This window comes from Stenella coeruleoalba (assembly GCF_951394435.1).
Source record: "Stenella coeruleoalba genome assembly, chromosome: 14".
Taxonomy (NCBI): Eukaryota; Metazoa; Chordata; class Mammalia; order Artiodactyla; family Delphinidae; genus Stenella; species Stenella coeruleoalba.
In genome coordinates this window covers 88,293,108-88,312,216 of record NC_137160.1, presented here as the reverse complement: position 1 = coordinate 88,312,216, position 19,109 = coordinate 88,293,108, and the positions used below count along the sequence as shown (strand labels likewise).

Sequence of the window (19,109 nt, the reverse complement as noted above, 5' to 3'; positions counted from 1 at the left end):
GTTAAGGCTCCTGAGGAAGCATCTCATTGCGTTAAATCACTGAGCGCTGAGCTGCTGGGCAGGAAGGAAAGGCCTAGATTGAAACCAGGAGAGGGGGGCCACAGGTGTTCTGAGGAGGCTGTGCTGCGTCTTCCTGCCCGGCTCCCGGGCTCCTGCTTCACCAGCCCAGGGAGGGGACGCTAGGAAGGGAGTGAGGCGTGACCCAGGGTCCCGCTCGGCCACGTGAGGAAGAGGCAGGGCAGGGAGCGTGCTGGGTGGAGAGAGTCGGGGGTCTGTCCGGAGGCACGGGCCGGACTCTCCAGGAGGTCGGTCCTGGGCGCCGGGTCACGTGCAGGACACAGGAGGGCACAGCGGCAGCGCCCCGGCCCTGCTTCTGCAGAGACATGGAAACGCCCTTGCGATGCACGGCCCCTACCTCCCCTGTGTCAGCCTCCACTTGGGGACCAGGTCCCCACGGAGGGCAGATGGGTCGTGGGCTCAGCTGCCTTTCAGGGCCGCGGTGTGTGAAGAGGGGCCGGGGGCAGAGACGGGGGCGCGGGTGTGGAGTGAGATCCGGCTGCTCTGGGTGCCGCGAGGCCAGCGGTCCTGCGGGTGCCGGGTCAGACGGGGCCCTGCGCACCGAGGGGAGGGCCTGGGGGCTGAAGTTGGGGTGAGGGAGGGTCAGGCTCCTCCCCAGCCAGGCCCCCGGGGCCGGGGGACTGGCGGCCTCACAGGGCAGCACTGCCTGTTCTCGCTGACGGACGAGGAAGGGAACTGACCCTGACCTAGGAGCATCTCGAAGGTTTCCAGGGGCTGAAAAAGCCTGAGGGGGCCGGAGCCACTTGTCAGGTTAATTTACGGTGTCTGGAATTCATTACAGAATAATTGTCTTATCGGTTTGCTGCTGACATGTTTACTGTTTTCCCTTTCAGATCGGAAGAGATATAGTGTAGATCAAGTAGATAAAGTAACTTACAGAGTGCCAGCGGCCTAGGAACTGCACCCTGTCTCTACAGCAGTCCCTAAATTCCCTGCCCCCACTTCCTGGCCGGGTGGTTCGGGGGTGCTTACTGCACCCCAGAGCCAGGATGGACCGTGTGACTCAGGCCAGGGTTAACTGGTGATTTCCATCCACTGGGATTGATTTGTGGATGGGCATGCGGTCTGGTCTGAGTCTCGGTCTCCAGGCTCAGGACCTCTGATTACTGGGGAAAGAGACACACTTTCCCATGGACTTGAACCTCCTGTTGCAGCCATTTGGTCACCAGGAGGCAGAGTCCGTCTCAGCGTGAAGCCGACAGACGGCGGGCGTGGAGCTGAGAAGTGCAGGAGGAGCTGGGCCCTGGTGGTATTATTTGATGCGCTGGACCAAGCCATTCTAGACTCATTCCTGGACTTATGGTTGCCTGTGTCGGTAGGTACGTCTTGTGCTTTAGCCAGCTTGCGTTGGGTTTTCTGTCACTTGCAATTGGCAGAGCCCCGACAATGGGGTGGAGAAACCCCAGAAGGCAGTGAGTGTGTGGGTGGAACAGCCCCCATTCAGAGACACCTGCTCCTTCGGAGGATGAACCAGCCCCAGAGCAGGTCAGGAAGTTCCACCCTCCTCAGGACAACCTGTAAGACGGCCGCCATCACCCTCGCCGCGCAGACGAGGAAATCAGGGCGTTGAGGGGTTGAATAGCTCACAAGGTCCCAGCAGATGGTAGGGCTGAGGCAGGACTGACCCAGGCAGGGCGGTCGGGCTCCAGAACCCTCCTCTGGACCCCAGCACCAGCTCCTCTCACCCTAGGGGTGAAGCAGTCTCTGGGAGAACATCTAACGGACCCCCTTCTTTCACAAATGGGGGCAGCGAGCTGATGCTGGTCACAGAGACCGATGAGGACGCACGTCATGAGGACACCGGGCAAGCCCAAGGGTGTGACCTGCCCTCCTGCCACCCGCGAGCAGCCTCTGTGGGCAGGGGGCATGGCTGACAGCCCAGGGAGCCGCTTACTTGAAGGCGCTGGGATCTCCGTGTATCTTGTAGTTGTCGGCGCTGATCTGTGAAATGACCCTGGTCACCGCGATGAGGATGCCCATGTTGACCTGCGTGAGGAGAACGGGAGACAAGGTGAGGGCCGGAGCCACACCTGCAGGGCATCCGAGTCCACCGGGCCCACTCCCCAGCCAGGATTCCCAGGCAAACAGGCGGCGTCTCTGGGAGAAATCGAAGCCGCGTCCCTGAACTTTTACCTGCACAGGTCACCTGCAAGACCGCCTTCTGGGAGCCCACATCTGTGCTCCCGAGAAAAGACGGCCAAACACCCCAGGCCGAGTCCCCAGGAGCACACGGAAGAAAGCATTCCTCTGCTCGCCACCAGGGCAAGGAGGCTGTGAACCTCAGAACCAGACAGAGCTGCTTCCAGCCTCCTTTCACCATGTGCTCCCTGGGTGTGGCCCTGGGTAACGTACTGAAGTGCTCCGAACCTCAGTTTTTCCACTTAATGAGACAGAGTAGGAACGCCCACGGTGCAACCTGAGCGCCGGAGCACAGCCTGGCTCTCACCTCCTGCCCACACCCCAGGCCCACGGCTGTGTGTCCACAGAGGCCACAGCATGGGATCCCCGGAGACCACAGCAGAGGATTCTTCATCTTCTGCCCAATGCTTCCTCCTTGCTAGGAAAGCTCGCCTTGGGGGTCTGGGGGTTGGGAGACTCCCCTTGGGGGTCTGGGGGTTGGGAGGCTCCCCTTGGGGGTCTGGGGGCTGGGAGGCTCCTCTTGGGGGCTGGGGGCTGGGAGGCTCCCTTTGGGGGTCTGGGGGCTGGAAGGCTCCCCTTGGGGGCTGGGGGCCAGGCCCGGGCTGTGAGGGTCTCTGGCAGAGGCTCTGGCACAAAGTGTCCCCTCCCGTGGGCAGCTCTCCAGGGTCCTGAACAGGAGCCTGACCAGGCAGGTGACAGCAGGGGAAGTGGGGCCCCGCCATGTCCTTCCGCTACAGGGTCCACAGCTGGATTCGGGGCTGTGCTGTGACGGGACCTCTCCCTTGTATCTGAAAACTTCTGAGGTCATTTACAGAGTCGGTGAGGAGTCCCGCTCCCGGCCACGTGTGAACCTTCAGGCCTGAGCACAGGCAAGGACAAAGGCGTTCCTGGCAGGCCACACAGGGAAAGCGGCCCTCCCCACACAACACCTGGGCCACAGCAGAGCATCCCCGGCTCTGAAGGGGACTCAGGCCCCTCCTGCCCCGGCCGGCCACGCCGCACACATATCTGCGTTCCTGGCCTGAACGCCCCCGTTAGAGGCCTCCTTCTGGGGGCCCAGCCTGAGGCCTTCCCAAAGCATCTCTGCTGACACCCCTCATCTCAGGGGCCTTGCAGACACGTCTCCGCGAGCTGCCTCAGTGTCCAGCTCCCAGGTCCAAGGCTCAGCAGCAGCCTCTCCCTCAGAACGCGTCAGCAGCGAGGCACCCCTGCCCGCGCGGCTCCGCGGGAGGGGGTACTGGGAAGCTGGCACCCCTGCCCGATTAGCCCCTTGCTTATACCATCACTATAAGTGAGTAAGGCTTTCCTCATTAGTCTTTAGAGCAAACACAGAACAGATGCTGTCAGTGGGGCCCCTGTCTTCGCTGACCATCTCCGCACCCGGCAGCTTGGCTTCTGACAGGCTGCCTCACTCGCCCCCTTTTTCTCGCCTGTAAAGTGCGGATGACGCTGGAGGTCTTCCGAGGTCAGGGCACACAGGAGAAGCCGGCAGATGGGAACACCAGTGCCCTCCAGGCCTCCCCGGCCCGCACTGGCTGACCGGGTTAGCGCCACAGGAAGGCCTCACTCCGCAGACAAGAAAGGGGCGGGCCAGCACGGACGCCAGGCTATTGGTGTGACAACGCAGGGACTTTGCCACTCAAGCGGCTCAGTGACCGAAGCCAGGGGACTAACTGGTTGGCGCTTTAAGCATGGGGATGTCTATTCCAGACGCCGAGGTCCCGTGAAGTCTGCGAATAGCTTGCTCTGAGGTCACACAGGCGCTGCACCCGCGTGCCCGTAAGCCCGTCCTCACCTCCAGTGACAATAGCTGCGTCACGGAGCTGGGACGCGGGGCCCGACTGGCCAATCAGAAGCCACAGTCCCTGCTGCTCTCACCAAGATTCAGCGATTTTTCGTGATTAAAGGCTTTTCAGCCTGTGGTTGATTTCTAGAGTTCTGAAATGTCTGGGTTTTTTCCACGTATAATTCTTCCAGTAGTTTCTTTGTATTCTAGGGGGAGAACATTTCCTGAGGTCCTCCGTGTACCATCCTGTAAGTCCTGCCTCTTCCGCTTTGGGAATTTATATCCTGGGCTCCTCACCCACTGGCCGAAGCTGAAGCCTTGTTTGTAACCAGAAAAGACTGGAAACACTTGAATTGTTCCCGACAGGGACCAGGTTCGGGGGCTACTGTGGGCAGCCTACTCTGTGGGTGCATCACGGACCAAGGCGGCTCCTCCTGTGCGGATGAAGCCGGAGGTCCAGCACACACTGTGTGTGCGGAAAAGGCACAGAATGAGGTGAATATATATTTATATCTGCCTACATCTTCAGAGCACCCCTAGGATACACAAGAAGTTAGCATCAGGGGTTGTCTGTTTGGGGGGCGGGTGGAAACCAGGGACTTAAGAGAGAGACGTGGGCAGAGACTGCTCAAAATATACATTACTAAGCTTTGCTTTCAAATTTTTAACCATGTGTGTTAATGTTCAAAAATCAAATTGCTTAATTACACTATAAAAAGGAAGTAACATCAATCCTTTTTCCTGTGCACGTCCCAGTTATGACCTTGGGCTCAGGAGGAAAACAGGCTTAACTGTGAAGTGTCCCAATAATTCAGGGAAGGGGATGGAGAAGCCACAGAGCCTGGGACCCGGGAGACGGATGCCAGGCAGCCTCTGGGGAGGAGCCTGAACACCCCACGTGACCCCAGAGGTCTCATCACAGCCACCTCTCCCTTTGCCGGCGGAGGCTGACCCGGGATTCTGCCCTAGACCTCTCAGGTGTGACGCCGGGCGGTTCACACTGCTGTTCCCAGACGCTGGGATGTGGCCGCTGAATGGATGATCAGATTACGGCAAACTGTTTCACAGACACAGAAATGCTACAAGTGATTAACTCGATTTCAGGTCTTCTGTTATTTCTTGGCCTCTGTATTTAAGACCCGGAAGGAAGCGTTTCAGTGATGTTTAAGCTGCCCAGGTGATTGGCTGTTACAATTCATCATCGCGCCCATGTCTCCGAAGCTTTTGCTGGGATTTATTTATTTCCCTTCTCCCTCTTTCAGCCGGGGGCCTGTCTGATTTCATTTGGCGTGCACGCTTCCCCCCGCGTTGGTAAGACAATCACGTTGGCCACGGCAGCATGAGAGAAGGTGCAGGCCAACCTCCGAGCCTACATTAATGTGCAATTAAGTGGGAGACAGCAGCTGAGGGTGAAACAAATCTGGCGTTTCATGAAAATACAAACCAGAAGCGGGCCTGGCCCCCTCACTCCATTTCACTCGCCCTGGCTTGCGCCTGGTGCAGACTGGGAAAGGCCCTGGGGTGAGGCGTTTATAACGTGAATGTGGGGTATTTCATCAACTAAGTATCTCTGCGTTAGAACAGCCAACAAGCTACTTATGACAGATGTCAAACCAGTAATTCACAGGCCGCATTTCAGCAAAAAAAAAAAAAGGAGGGGAGGGTGGAGGGAGGACACACTCAGGACCACGGGGATTTTTGCTGGGGGGAGGGAACGGCTGGGCAGGGCTCTGGGGTTGGGACCACGCTGTGTTTCTTGACCAGACTCAGGGCCACTTAGGTATTTGTGAAAAATCATTGGGCTGTGCACCACGATCTCACAGTGAAAGGTTATACATGCAGACACACACAAAGACAGAGTAAACGCTTCATGTGTATCTATACCTGTTTCTGTGTCCGTACAAGTGTTTACGGTTCTGTATCTTTACGTCTGTAACTATCGCTGTAATTGTTCCCGTGTCCATATCTGTTCTCAGGAACTGGTAACTGGATCTGTATCTATGTGTCTTTATTTATGTACCTGTATTTGTAGTCAGACAACTAGCTTGGCTTCTCCCCAGCTGAGAGGAGGATTTTAAAACTCTAGACTCTTTCTCTTCCCGGACTTGGAGGTCTTTTTCCCGGGAGTCGCCGGCACGGAACAAGCCCCCTGGGGGGGCTCAGGCTAAGGTGGCCCCTGTGGCCCATGGCGCCCCTGCTTCTGTAAGACCTGCCTGCCCCGTGGGCACTTTTGCACTCAGCCTCACTGGAGTCGCCCAGGAAATGGCATCCACGTCCCTTCATAATCGGGGAGAACAGTCCGTGAAGGGACAGGTGGGGGGTGCGTATTTGGCAGCGGGGTGACAGGTAAGCTGTGAACCGGAAGGGGCTCGGTTCTGCCCTTTCCCTCCCAGCACTGGGCCCACCAGGCGCACCGGTGACAATCCTGTCCCACAGGTTCCTGTCCCTCCGGGACCAACCTCACCGGGACACAGCGAAACCGCACACCCCAACACGAACACGCACCTTTCCAGTGTTTTAGTTTAAAATGATGCTCGTGATGTGTGGGTGTTTTTAAATGGAGGGATGTGCAAGCAAGTACCCCCCGGACGCAGACCCCTCTCTGGGGAACGCCATCCCGTGTGCATCCACCAGACATTTCTCTCCCACGGACGTGCTCACGTGAACGTGCGTCCGAACAGAGCTTTGCACAAGCTACACAATGGGGCCGGGCCCCACGTGTGACGCTGAAACCTGCTGTCTGCGGAGCGCCTCTGGGGACAACGGGGACGACTCAACACGGCACAACCCAGGGTCCTCAGAGGAAATGAGAAACACGGGACACTTCCACCCCCGGCCAGCCTGAGCCCTGACAGTCGGAGAGGCTGGGTCCCAGGACCCTTCTGCCGCATCCCCTGGCCTGGGGTCTGCATGCTTTTCCTCTCAAGGTCCAGGGAGCAAACATCTTTGGCTTTTCAGGCCTCCCAGTCTCTACTGTAACAGCTAAGCTCAACGGCTGCAGCGTGACAGCCGCCGCAGTTTGTAAATAAGTGCCCGGCACCTGCGTGGGATTTACCACATGAGCCGCAGCCAGCGGACCCTGCACTTGACCGTTCTCAGCGGACATCCCCTCCCCCCAGCCCAGGGCTCTCCAACTTCCCACAGCCCACCTCGGACTGCAAGCCAGCTCCACACCGGAATCACCGGGAGCTCTGAAAGGTCCAGTAAACCCAGAACCTCCCGGGTGGGGCTCAGGCAGGAACCGTCCCCAAGCTCCCCAGGGATTCCATTACTAACAAGAGTGAGAACCACAGTCCTCATAGGTGCGCGGCTGACGTCAAGGAGAGGGGCTGGGGCGGGGCGGAGGTAATGCCCCCTCTGGAAGGACAGCAGGGCTCCAGCGAGCCTGGAGGACATGGGATGCGGGGACCCTGCTGCTGGACCCCTCGCTGTGGTGGGTGGTAGGGAAGGATCCAGGCAGGGCCGCCTCGGATCCCCCGCCGTCACTGACCAAAGTCAGAGGAAACAGCTCAGCCGGGGAGTCTGGGAGCGGGCGATGCTGCCGGGCCCTGCAGAACTGGGGGTTAAGTCAGCACAGAGAGACAGCAGGGCGAGGCCTTCCACACTCACTCACTCCCCTTCCACCCCTGCCACTGCCCGCGCTCTGACCAGGAGGGTTGAACTGGCGGGGGGACTGGAGTCGGGTCTGAGCCCGAGCCTCCGTCTGGGTGACGAGGCGAGTGGTCCTCCCGGACCCCAGGGGCAGAAGGGAGGGCGCCCCGGGGTCGCCCACGGGAGCCTCTGTCACTCTGTGAAAGGCCGGGTGGGAAAGTGACTGCAGATGGCCCTCACGCAGCCCTGGGACAGGGCACAGCCTGGAGGGAGAGCTCAGGGACGTGTCACCGCGACAGTGCACCACCTCCCGCAGCTGAAAGCAATTGATGGAAGGACCCGGGCCTGTACTCAGAGCTCGGGGTTAACGCCAAGGACGGACGCCCTGAGACCACAGTCCCGTCCCTTTCCCGACCCGGCAGCCCTTCCCGGAGGAGGCCTCCTTTACAGAGCCGCTGTGTCATCGCCCTGGGCTGGCACGGACTGCAGTCCCCCTTCCCGCACAGAGGTGACACAGCAGTGTGATTCTAACCGCCTGTGATGGACAGAGAAGGAAACATCCCCAGCACCACAAGGGAGCCAGCCGCCGGAGAGACGGCCAGGGCTCACGGGGTGCTGGGGACACCAGCTCCTGTGACACAGAAGGGCTGAGGGCGGAGGGACAGCCTCAGGGACCCTGCGGCCGGCGCTGCCGACAGGAGTGTGGCCTGTGGGGGACGGAGCACCGTGCACCCACTGCCCTGCGCGAGGGATCGGGGGGTGCACTCCTGGCCCCCGTCTCCTCCCTCCCTCTGAGCCTGGTCCGTGTCCATCCGGACCGGCCCCCGGGGACACTGAGAACAGGAGGGGAGTGGCATGGGAGGGGCACCCAGCTGACGCACGCAAGACCCGTCTCCCTGTCGCCCACCCCTCCCACCAGGGCCCTGCGCGGACCCTACAGAGAGCCCGGTGGGCCCACGAGCCCTGCAGAGCTGGGAGCACAGCCCCGCCTCTCCTCTGGCACAGAGGCCCGGGGGCTGGGGCCACGGGGACCCAGGAGGCTCGCAGAGCCAGCACGTCAGGGAGGGAACGCCCCCGTCTCCCGCTTGTCCCCGTGGCCGTGGACGCCCCTGAGCACACGTCACCTGGCAGGGGACCGGCGTGGAGGGCAGCGGAGTCAACGCAGCCTGAACGGGGGGGCGTGTGTGGGGCTGGCGCACCCCCCCCCCATGTCCCGAACAGACGACGACACCACGGTGATGCCCCCCACCCTGCCCTTCTGGAAACTCTCTACCAAGAAGATGCTGCTGCCCCTCTGTGTGGCCTGAGGATGTCTGAGTGGAATTTTAATTAAGGAGGAAGAAACCACATCTTTAGGCGTCTTCCCTTGGATACGTTTTTAATTAACCACCAGGGCCCACGGCCTCAGTCAGTGCCACCGAATTTGGAACAAAGTCAAAAGCAGCTTTCAAATCAGCCGCTGGGGAAGGGAGCGGGGGGTGAGTGAAAGGAGGGCTGGCGTCACAGTATTTAGGAGGGGATGCAGGAGTGGCGGGCTTCAGTGCTACCCACAGACCCTCTCCAATAAGCCCACCCTCCGGCAGCCCTCCTTGGTGACACAGAACATCGGCTCTGTCCTTAGGATCAGGACAGTTCATGGGCCACCACAGCCGGGACACCCGACGGGGGAGGCGACGGATGAGGACACCAAAGGCTCACGTGTCTCTGGCTGGAGTCCCTTCCCTCACCTTCAGTACCGGGCTCACCTGGGGGCTCAACACCCTTCAGAGGCAGCACCCTCAGAGGCAGTGAGCATGGCCTGGCTCCCACCCTGGGGGTGCGTGGAGAGCATGTTCTGGGGTCCCAGCCAAGGGTGTGGAGAGTGTGTTTTGCGGATTTGCACAAGGTGGGCAGGAGGGATGGGGGTGCCCTGATGTCAGCCCCCAACACCTGTGGGGAGAGATGCCCAGACTGGGACAGCATGGCGATGCCTCACCTCTGACCAGACCCCAGCCAGGCTCAGCACCCAGGTACCGGCAGCCCCCTCTCCCAGGCCCTCTTCCTAGGGCTTCTTGGGGATCCCCACCTCTAGCCCCAAGAGTTCAGGGGGATAAAATAATAAACCCTGCCCCTTGGGCCTGACCAATCATCTGCCTCCCTCCAAGCCTCAGTGATTGGCTCTGGAACAGACACCTGACCCATGGGAGCCAATCAGAATCTGCCCTGGGACTTCTGCTGGGACTGCTGGGAACAGTGCCTCCCTCCTTACCCTGAACTGCAGAGCTGGAGGATGTGTCAGGGTACCAGCTCCATCATGTCCCCCCCAGGAAAGCCTGCCTGAGATGGAGCCAGCAAGGAGGCAATGGGACCACGGGGTGAGCAGGAGATACCTGTGGACATCACTGAGTGCCTGGAGCCAGCCATGCCTGATTCCCCTGTTTCCCAGGACTGAGCCTTTTCTACTCAAGGGCACTCAAGCTGGTTTACTAGCACCTGGGGAGAAGGGGGAGGAGAGAGAACGAAAGGAAGAGGGCCAGTGGAAGGATGTGGGGGAGGAGAGGAAGGGGACATCTAAACTAGTACAGCTACCATCACGGGCCAGAATTTTATCATTCTACTTATTCCCTGCACCTTAATTTGCCCCTCTGTAATAACAGAAATTACCATCTCTCCAAGCAGCTAATTTAGGGGCAAGTAAGAGAGAAATTTAATGTAAAAACACATTCAGATCTTAAAAAAAAAAAAAAAAGATGCTCTATAAATTTGAGCTTTATTTTTGTTTTTGTTTTGTTTTTTTTGCGATATGCGGGCCTCTCACTGTTGTGGCCTCTCCCGTTGTGGAGCACAGGCTCTGGACGCGAAGGCTCAGCAGCCATGGCTCACGGGCCCAGCCGCTCCGCGGCATGTGGGATCTTCCCGGACTGGGGCACGAACCTGTGTCCCCTGCATCGGCAGGTGGACTCTCAACCACTGTGCCACCAGGGAAGCCCTGAGCTTTATTATTAATGTTAAATAACGTCATGGGAAACCAAGTATAAGGACCCAGGGTTACAGCTGTGGTCCAGTCCTTTGGCCAATCAGAGCATTTCATTCTTCTGGCCACAGTGAGGGCTGGCCAATCAGAACATTCTGCTTCCACTGGCTTCAGTGAAGGCTGGCCAATCAGAAGATTCCGTTCCTCTGGCCAATGAGAGCATTCTGCTCCTCTGGCCTCAGCGAGGGGCCCATGGTGGGCAGAGTTCCAAGGCAGGTCCATCAGAAATGATGAAAACCGATCCCAGGATTTGGTGGGACGCGTCGGTAGAACCATAACAAGAACAACAAAGGAGGGTTTTTTCCCATGGCAGTTATTATAATTCTGTGTGGTCCTAGAGTTTCTTAGCAGCATCTGGGGCAACCTACCTAAGAATGGAGCCAACTGACAGGAAAACAGAGCTGAGAGGTGGGGCGCCAGAACCACGTGGAGACGGCCTCGTCTGAACCCCAGACGCACAGCCACGGCAAACGTTCCTGACTGTGAGCTTAGAGATCCCCATTTCTGTCACCCTCTCTGAGTAGGTCCCTCATTATCACAGGAATTCTGTTTTGTGTGGTTCTTGGGAGGCTCTGACGAAAACTCCCTAACAGAGCCCTGGATCCTGCATCTCCTTGACCACGGAGATGTGCACGTGAGGAAATCATGGAAGAGCATCGGGAAAGAAAAGAACCAGTTGGGTCTGCACTGCCCCTCCTGGACACACACCCACACCTGCTGCTTCAGCATGAAAAGCACCGAGGGCCTTAAGCAGATCTGCATTAAACCTGAAAACCTGCCCAACCTTCCTGAGTATCATTCGGGGAAAGGAGGCTCTGGGTCACACCCCCATGAGGGGCTGTAACAGGACCCATGCTGCCCCAGCTTAGGACGTGCTCTCAGGGGGCCCAGCTGCACCTCCACAAAGCCCAGGGCTTCCTCCACTCCGGCCCCTCCCCAGCCCAGCTCCGCGCCCGCACGGCAGAGGACGTACCACGATGATGAACAGCGCAGGAGCTACGAAGGCCCAGACGGCACCATTCCCGAGCGACAGCCAGCAGCTGTGGAAGGGGCAGAGGGTTACTCCAGGGCATCATCCCACGTCCCAGGGGCCCTGCATCCAGGACAGTACAGGGACACCGTGGGGCGCAGTCACAATGACACTGTTAATCCCCACAAACGTGTCTGTATCCTGTCCATGACCTCACGCCCCCCGCTCTTGGGAAGAATGTTCTAGGTCTGTGGACTGGCTCGGGGAAAAGAAGGCTTTTCCAGGTCACCTCGTTAGTGGAAAAATTCGCAATCTCTGAAGAGTCTAGCCAAAATCCAAAGGAGGTTTGAATTTTATTACGAGAAATAAATAAATGGGCTTTTGCCAGGGGCCGGCTTCCTTCCAGAGCATTTCAAACACTGACTTCACTAGTGTCTTCTGCAGGGATTCAAGGAGTGAGGAGGCATCACGTGACGCAGCGTGGACCATCTTCATCTTCTCATCAGCTGTCGGTCAGTTCCATCGCCCGGCAGTGCCATCCCCCGACCCCGCTCCACAACCGAGACAAAAGGTCCCAGTGGATCCCAGCCACGGCTCTGATTTCCAGAGAAGTAGGGTCCAGTATGAGGATATGAAATTTCTCCAGGCTTACGAGACATGATTCCAGGAACTCAGGCAGGACTACCATCTTCCTCTCCAGAGCATCAGAACCGCCAAGAGCCCGGGGTCCCTGAGACACGTCACCTCCCTGGATCTGGGGGCAGCGCCGGGGGCCTGGCACACCCGCCAGGGTCCGGTGAGGCATACGGCGTATCCTCACGGACGCAGGACATGGACATCCCTGCGGGGCCGCCTGGTCACTCACTCACGCCTGCTCACCCAGCGCAGCCCCCTGACAGCACAGCACCGCCACCCGTAACCCCACGGCGCCCCTGAGGCAGGCGCTGTGATGACCCCACCCTGCAGAGGAGGAAGCTGAGGCCCAGGGACGTTCGGGGACCCGAGTCTATGCCTGCACCCTGCCTTGCTGCCCGCATCCTCCCCCGAGATCTCCTGGACCAGGAGACACGAAATGCCCCAGACAGGTGACAGTGCCTGTAAGAGGCTCGTTCCCGTCTGGAACCCAGAGCCTGGAGAAAAGAGCCTCCCGTCTGAGGACACGGCACTTAACATGGAAGCACATGTCGAGTCTGGTGGTCCCTCTGCAAAGGGGCAGCTCCAACCCAGGCTCCCTGGGAGGGTGGGGATTCTGCAAGAGGAAGCCTGTGCTTTCCACCATTTTCGTGCAGAAGGTTAAGTGGGTGAGGACCTTCAGATCCCCGGCCCTCCACAGACACTCAGTGAGCCTCGGGACCTTTGCTGGGGCTGCCTCGCTCGCGGGCACATGAGTGGGTGAGAGGCTGACATCAGAAACAGACCGTGGAGCTGAGACGCACGGTGGGCGGCCCAGCATCTGCGCTCCCAGATGGAAAGACACGGAACAAGTGCCACTGAGATGTGTCTGAGGAGATGTTTCTTCTTTTAATTAGTGCCTTGGCTTCGGATACACACAGGCTTGCAAGGAACGGGCCAGAACAATGGATGTTTAATCGTTCTTACTTCAGTATGGACTCAGAGAGCGCCTTCCTTAAGTGCTTCATCTTCAGGAAATTGTTGCCCTAAAGCAGAAAAAGCCAGATTCCTCCCAGTTTAGCAACTCAGCTGAGAAACTCTCTCAGGCTGAAGCCGGGACAGTGTTGAACTCCCTCTCTCTCCTCTTGAAAGTTCTCCGTGGCATCGTCACTCAGTGGTCTTCAGCTTGGCTGACGAGAGGGGCAGCTCCCTGAAGACAGGTGAGCTAAAGCCTTTTTCTCTTTGGGAGGAAAGGAATTCAAATTTCTGGAAGGTGAACACCTGACCTGGTTGCACAGTCCCAACCCAGCCTCTTCCAGATTCAACTAGGGACCCACCAGCTGCAGTTTCAAAATAGCGGCACGAGGTCTGGCACGTACACAGTCCCGTCTGCTGCTGCCCCAGCGATGAGAGCGCCCCCTTGCGGTTGCACATCAGACTACACTTATTCACACAGTCCCGTATTCACTCGGCTGTAATTTAATGGGACTTCTAATGTACGAGGCACTTGCTGACCACCCCAAGAAAGGGTCAGCACAAAACAGGGCTCCACAGGCGACCAGGCTGTGCGTCCAGGACAGCCACGTGGATGAAAAGCTCCCATCAGAGACTTATCGGGACCACCCAGTGCAGAAGGCACTGTGACCCCCTCGATGCTAGTTCCAAGGTGGGACGAAGCCCAGAGCACCGCCGGGGGTGTTTTTAACTCTATCAGGCCTTTTTTACTGCCAGGGCCGGAGGATACCAGCCTTGGACAGACCCCTCCCGAGAAGAACACAGCAAGACAAGGAGCCATGGGGACCCGCACCGTGCCCCTCCCCACGGGAGTCCTGCCCACACAGGGATCACCCCTTCACTTACTTCTTACTTGTTCCGTAACTGTCCATGGCAAAGACTATTGAAATGATACAGATCAGAAGAGGAAAACCTGCAGAAAGTGAGAGCAGGAAACTTTATTAGCTTTGCTCCAGTCTCCTCGGACACGTTCATTCATTTATTCATTTATACCTGACGTGTACAAAGAAACGTGCGCTAAGTGTTGAGGACACAGAACAGCCCCTAGGCTCCAGGAATTGAGAGTCTAAACAAAGAGACAACTAACGCGCGCGCGCGCACACACACACACACACACACACACACACGCATTTTAGGGCAGATCTGTTATGAATCTGATTCTGTATCTGAAAACAACGCCCTCCCGGCTGCTGGGGAAGCGGCATGCCCAGGCCTCTGTCCGATCAGCGCCCTGAGCACAGCCTCTCCCTCTGCTCTCCTGCACGGAAGGAAGGGGGAAGAAGAGACAGTAAAGGGTCCCTTCCACCCACTGACCCTCCCCTCCAGAGGGTGGTCAGGAGAAAGGGCTCCTGACCAGGACCCTGCATTTTGCAGATGGCTAGGATAAAAGGGGGCAGGGGAAGATACATTAGAACAGGCGGCTCCTGTGCCCCTCTGGCCGAGCCTGCCCAGCCCGTGGGAGATCTGCTCCAGGACCCAGAGGGAAGCCTGCTCCGGGCTCCAGGCCTGGGCGCCTCAAGGCCTCAGCCCTCCTGCGACCCCTGGTGGCTGGGTCAGCTCCACACCGGCCCTCTGAGGGTCAGCGTTAAATGATCTCCTTGAAAAGGAGTCTCTGGAGAGCGGTCCTGTCTCTGAAACACTTTGTCTTGATGTCAAAATAGTCTGACCACATCACAGGACATCTGGACAAGACAGTCGCCCGGCCCTCAAAGGAGACCAGCGAGCAGCCTCTGGGGAGAGGTGGACAGGCCAGGGGCCAGGAGGGGACGCACCTCTCGCTGCTGACCCGCCGTCACACTCGGGTTTTCTACCCACGTGCACGACCTCATGGAAGCCAGAGCGTTTCTCGATGTCGGAGCCTCTGGCTGCGGCCTCCTGCCCTGATGGACTCAGAGTCACAGGAGACAAGGGGGACGCCAAGGATCCGGCCCGCACCTGCCGCCCACTCGCTTGGGGCCTCGGTTTCCTCAGACGTTGCAGGGAACCCCGCTGCCTGGCTCTCTTGGGAGGATCACATGGGCCCTGAGATGGTGAGGGGCCCTGGGGACATTGCGCACCGACTCCCCCCCGTCCCATCTTCCCAAGGAAGCTCAAGCCTTGGGGTGTGGGAGGAGTGGGCACCGTGTGAGCTCTGGGTCCACAGGACAGCCCAGCAGGTGCACACGGGACCCTGCAGAGTCCCCAGGGCCCCGTCCGCGGGTGTCGTGGAAGGTGCAGTAAGAACCCGAGGTGCCTGGAAGGACGGATTTTCAAACTCAGTGGTTGAGGCTTCACTTTGAGTCAACACCACATCTCCCTCCCCGGATCGTGGCCACGGCGGGGGCCCAGGTCAGGGGCTGGCATCCCTTTGCTGCCCAAAGTTAAACGGAGGAGGTGAAGATTCTTTTTCTGCCTGCACAACTGACACGTTTCTCCTACGATCCCCAAAGTAACACTGACACTCAGAGGACAGGCCACAGGGCAGTGATGGAAGGGTCTGAGAAGAAGGTGGGCCCTACCCTCTGCTTTCTCTGAAACGCGCTGCAGGAGCCGCAGCACCGCGTTCTATTCCCAGGATCCCCCAGAAGAGCTGTGCAGCCTCAGGGAACCAGCTGAGCCTCTCTGGCTGCCACGTTCTCACTCTGGAAACGGAGATGACAGCACGTCCCATCAGGCTGTGGTGAGGATCACACGCGCTGCGGCCACGGATGTGATGAAGGATGCGCTGATGTATGAAGCCCGTCTCTGTTTAATGATCTCCGCTCTTATTAACTAGCTCTGATGCCTCTTCCACTGTTGCTATCATCTGAAATTCACACCCCATAACCCATGCAGACGCTTGACGTGCTTCCGCAGTTGGGGGTCCTCTGGTCCTGTCCTACGGACGGTGACTCTGTGGCGCTCAAGAAGCGCTCCCTTTGGAACGTGGTGGCCTTTCAGAGGGACCACACTGGCGCCTCCCTGGCTGCTGCCCCTAGGATCCAGGGAAGGAGGGAGGGGCGATGTGAGGGGCAGCCATAGGAGCATTGCTGTGAAATATTAACCCAGGGGCGCGGACGCCTCGACAGAGAAGGGGCGGGGAGACGACAGCGCTGGGAGACAAGTGGCCCGGCCTCCGGCAGGGGTCGCCGCGCCACATCCGGACGCCTCGTTCTGGGCACGCGGTGGCTGGTACTTCTGCACCCTGGGGCTGTTGAGCTGTCGGCTCCTTCTGGGCAGTGAGCTGTGGACAGAATTGACCCACGCCTCTCTCGGCTAAGTATTGATTTCCCGGGTGACATCTACCCAGGTCGTCCTCTCTCTCACAGCATCCAGCAGTGGCTCCAGGCAGCAACTTCTCCATCACCCCGGGCTCCTGAGGGACTGTCCCGAGCACAGCCCCTCCCACTGCCACCGGCCCGCTGAGGACACGCAGTGTGATCAGGAGATAAATGCTACTGTTTCCACCCCACGTGAGCTGGAGGCTGCTTGTCATAGCAGCATAACCTAGCCTGCCCTGACTGACGCACGTCCCAGGGTCTCGGCACTGTGTCACCTCCCTGGGACACCAGCGCAACTTCAGAGAAAGGCGGAGTCCAGAATGAGCTCTGATGACGTTTTCACCCTCAGATGAGTGGGCGCTCACAAAGAAATGAAGTCGTAACAGAGAAAAATAAAGCAAGCTGTATTTCCTTCGCTTCTGAGTTTATGATTATTTCTTTCGCTTCTGAGTTTGTGGTCAGAGAGTCGCGTCTGCTGTTTGTGGTCAGAGATTCATGTCTACTGCACCGACGTGTAAAGGCTCAACTGTTTTCTCACTCACCTGCTCTCCCCGTTCCCACATGGACCCCTTGAGGACAGAGATTACATTACACTCACCTTTCAAGTTCAAGCACAGGACCTGACGTACAGCTAAACTGCAAGTATGTTGTTAAATCTGACACCTCCAATCCCAACTCAGCCAAAAACATAGTCCTTGAGTTTCAAAACATGATACCGTTTGAAGGTCAGGGTAAGAGCACGGTGAAAATCTCCAGGGAAGTGGCCTCTCTCTGGGGGACCCTCCCTGCAGGGTGACCCCCCCCCCACCGGGCCCTGGGTCAGCCTCCAGCTCCCTCTTAATTCATAACTGCAGGTAGAGAGAGGCCAGCCGCCTGCAGACTGTCTGTACTTAGGCCCACAGCCAAGTCGAACCCAATGAGAAGGAAGGACGCAGTTCAGAGCCGTGAGGAAATCAGTTAAGGGGACGCTCACGTGGAGACAGAGCCCTGCTGGAACCCAGCCCGGCGCTCCATTTGCAGGGAGCGTCTGACAGAGGCTGTACACTCAGACACCCACAGGGGAGGCGCTGGTATCAGAAACCATACAGTCGCAGCCAATGCTGTCAAGTAGGAACGGGTTCCCAGATCACCTCACCTTTCAAAAGAACTCTATAATTTTATGCAAAATCTCTCCATTTTTAAGTGTTGGCAAATCATTCATTTTTTTCCTCCAATGCTGTGCAGACCAAAGAAGAGATCCTTCAGGGCTGGATTGGATTATGACCCACACCTCCATCTTGAACCAACATACCCGACTCCTGTCACAGCAGAGACCAACTCCACACTTTTCATTCATTTCAACTGCCCTGCTGTGGCTACGGGGTGTGTGCGTGTGTGTGCGCACATATCTCTAAGCTATTCGACCGTTCCCGTAAAGAAACCAGCCGTTACGGGTGGTTGGTCACTTGTCCTGTAAACCTTTTACTCAATGAAGTCAGAAGCCGGAGGCAGGAGCGACCCTCCTCTGTCAAGGAGTCGCGGCAGAACGGAAGGAGAAGGTCATGCCTGAGTTGGGCTCACCAGGAAGGAACTGGAGAGGAGAGGACATTCCTGCTGCTGTGAGGAGCCCAGCCGAGCACAGGCATCCAGGTGCGGAGATGCGCGGCAGGACGGCCAGTCTGCCCACAGGCGGGACGCAGGGCGTCACTGGTCCCGCAGGGCGTCACCGGCAAGCACCGGGAGTTCCCTGCGAGCCCACACCAGTTGGGAGGCGGCTGCTGTGTCTCCTCTCTCCACGTGGGCCCCGGTGAGCCTCTCCAGGCCCGCGGGAACGCCAGGAGGGGCACATGACTTACCTCCACTACGTCCCCCCAATGAACCACGCTAGGAGCTCAAAGCACAAAGTAAAATGTTTGTATGTTCCCTGCGCCATGAGGACCATGAAAATTAAATCTATCGCAAGAAAACTAGAAAGGAGTAGCAGGTCCCTTATGCTGCATTAATGCTTTACGGCAGATGCAAGAATGCCAGGCGTCAATTACTCTGGCGGGAAGCAGGGTCTCCTGTGCCCTGGGGCTCCTCACGATGGGCAAGAAGGAAGTTAAAGTCAAGCCACTGAGGAGGTGACTCCCAGATTGAAGGACCACCATAACTCGTGCAAGTTAGCTTTAAAACAACACAACCACTTAGGGTCTCTATACATTTTCTTAAGGGCATGCAGCAAATTAAGAAAAATTTATTCAAGAAAACCTACTAAGTCTGGGTAAACCTGACACGCTGGGACACCTGGGCTACAACCTGCTCCGCTCCAGGCAGCTGTGGCCAACAAGACAGGCTCCCTCCCCCGGGACCCAGTCGAGAGCCACAATATCTCCCTGGGGCAGGCTGCCTGCACTTCTCATTCTCCCCAGGACCACGGGGCAGAAACTCTATTCCAGGCAAGAGCGACCGAGAGATCAGAATTCCTTTCCTCCCTCCAACCACAAGCCCTAGTGTACAGGGTCCATCCCAGGCGTGGCTGGCTGAGAATACAGGGCCCTGACTGCCCCCGCCCCAGGGCACCCATACACTGTGAGACTAGAGGCCACCTCCGTGCCTGATGCCCTGCATTAAAGCCGGGGTGTCAATCCGAGAGAAGCAGCCCACTGTCCCCGCACCGGCTCCAGAGCAGTGCCTCTGGGATTCTTC

General features: G+C 58.2%; 1 protein-coding gene across 3 annotated transcripts in view; it reads right to left on the bottom strand.

Moving 5' to 3' along the window:
- ADGRD1 (adhesion G protein-coupled receptor D1) overlaps nucleotides 1–19,109 on the bottom strand; it is a 144,119-nt gene that overhangs the window by 7,875 nt on the left and 117,135 nt on the right. For 2 of the 3 annotated variants that reach the window (XM_079941918.1, XM_079941916.1), the window contains 3 exons: nucleotides 14,050–14,116; nucleotides 11,581–11,647; nucleotides 1,973–2,064 (listed from right to left, as the gene is read on the bottom strand). In XM_079941918.1, the coding sequence (XP_079798044.1) occupies nucleotides 1,973–2,064; nucleotides 11,581–11,647; nucleotides 14,050–14,116 (226 nt within the window). Of the gene's footprint in view, nucleotides 1–1,972; nucleotides 2,065–11,580; nucleotides 11,648–13,324; nucleotides 13,430–14,049; nucleotides 14,117–19,109 lie in introns of those variants that run through there. The other variant, XM_079941917.1, reaches the window with a different exon arrangement.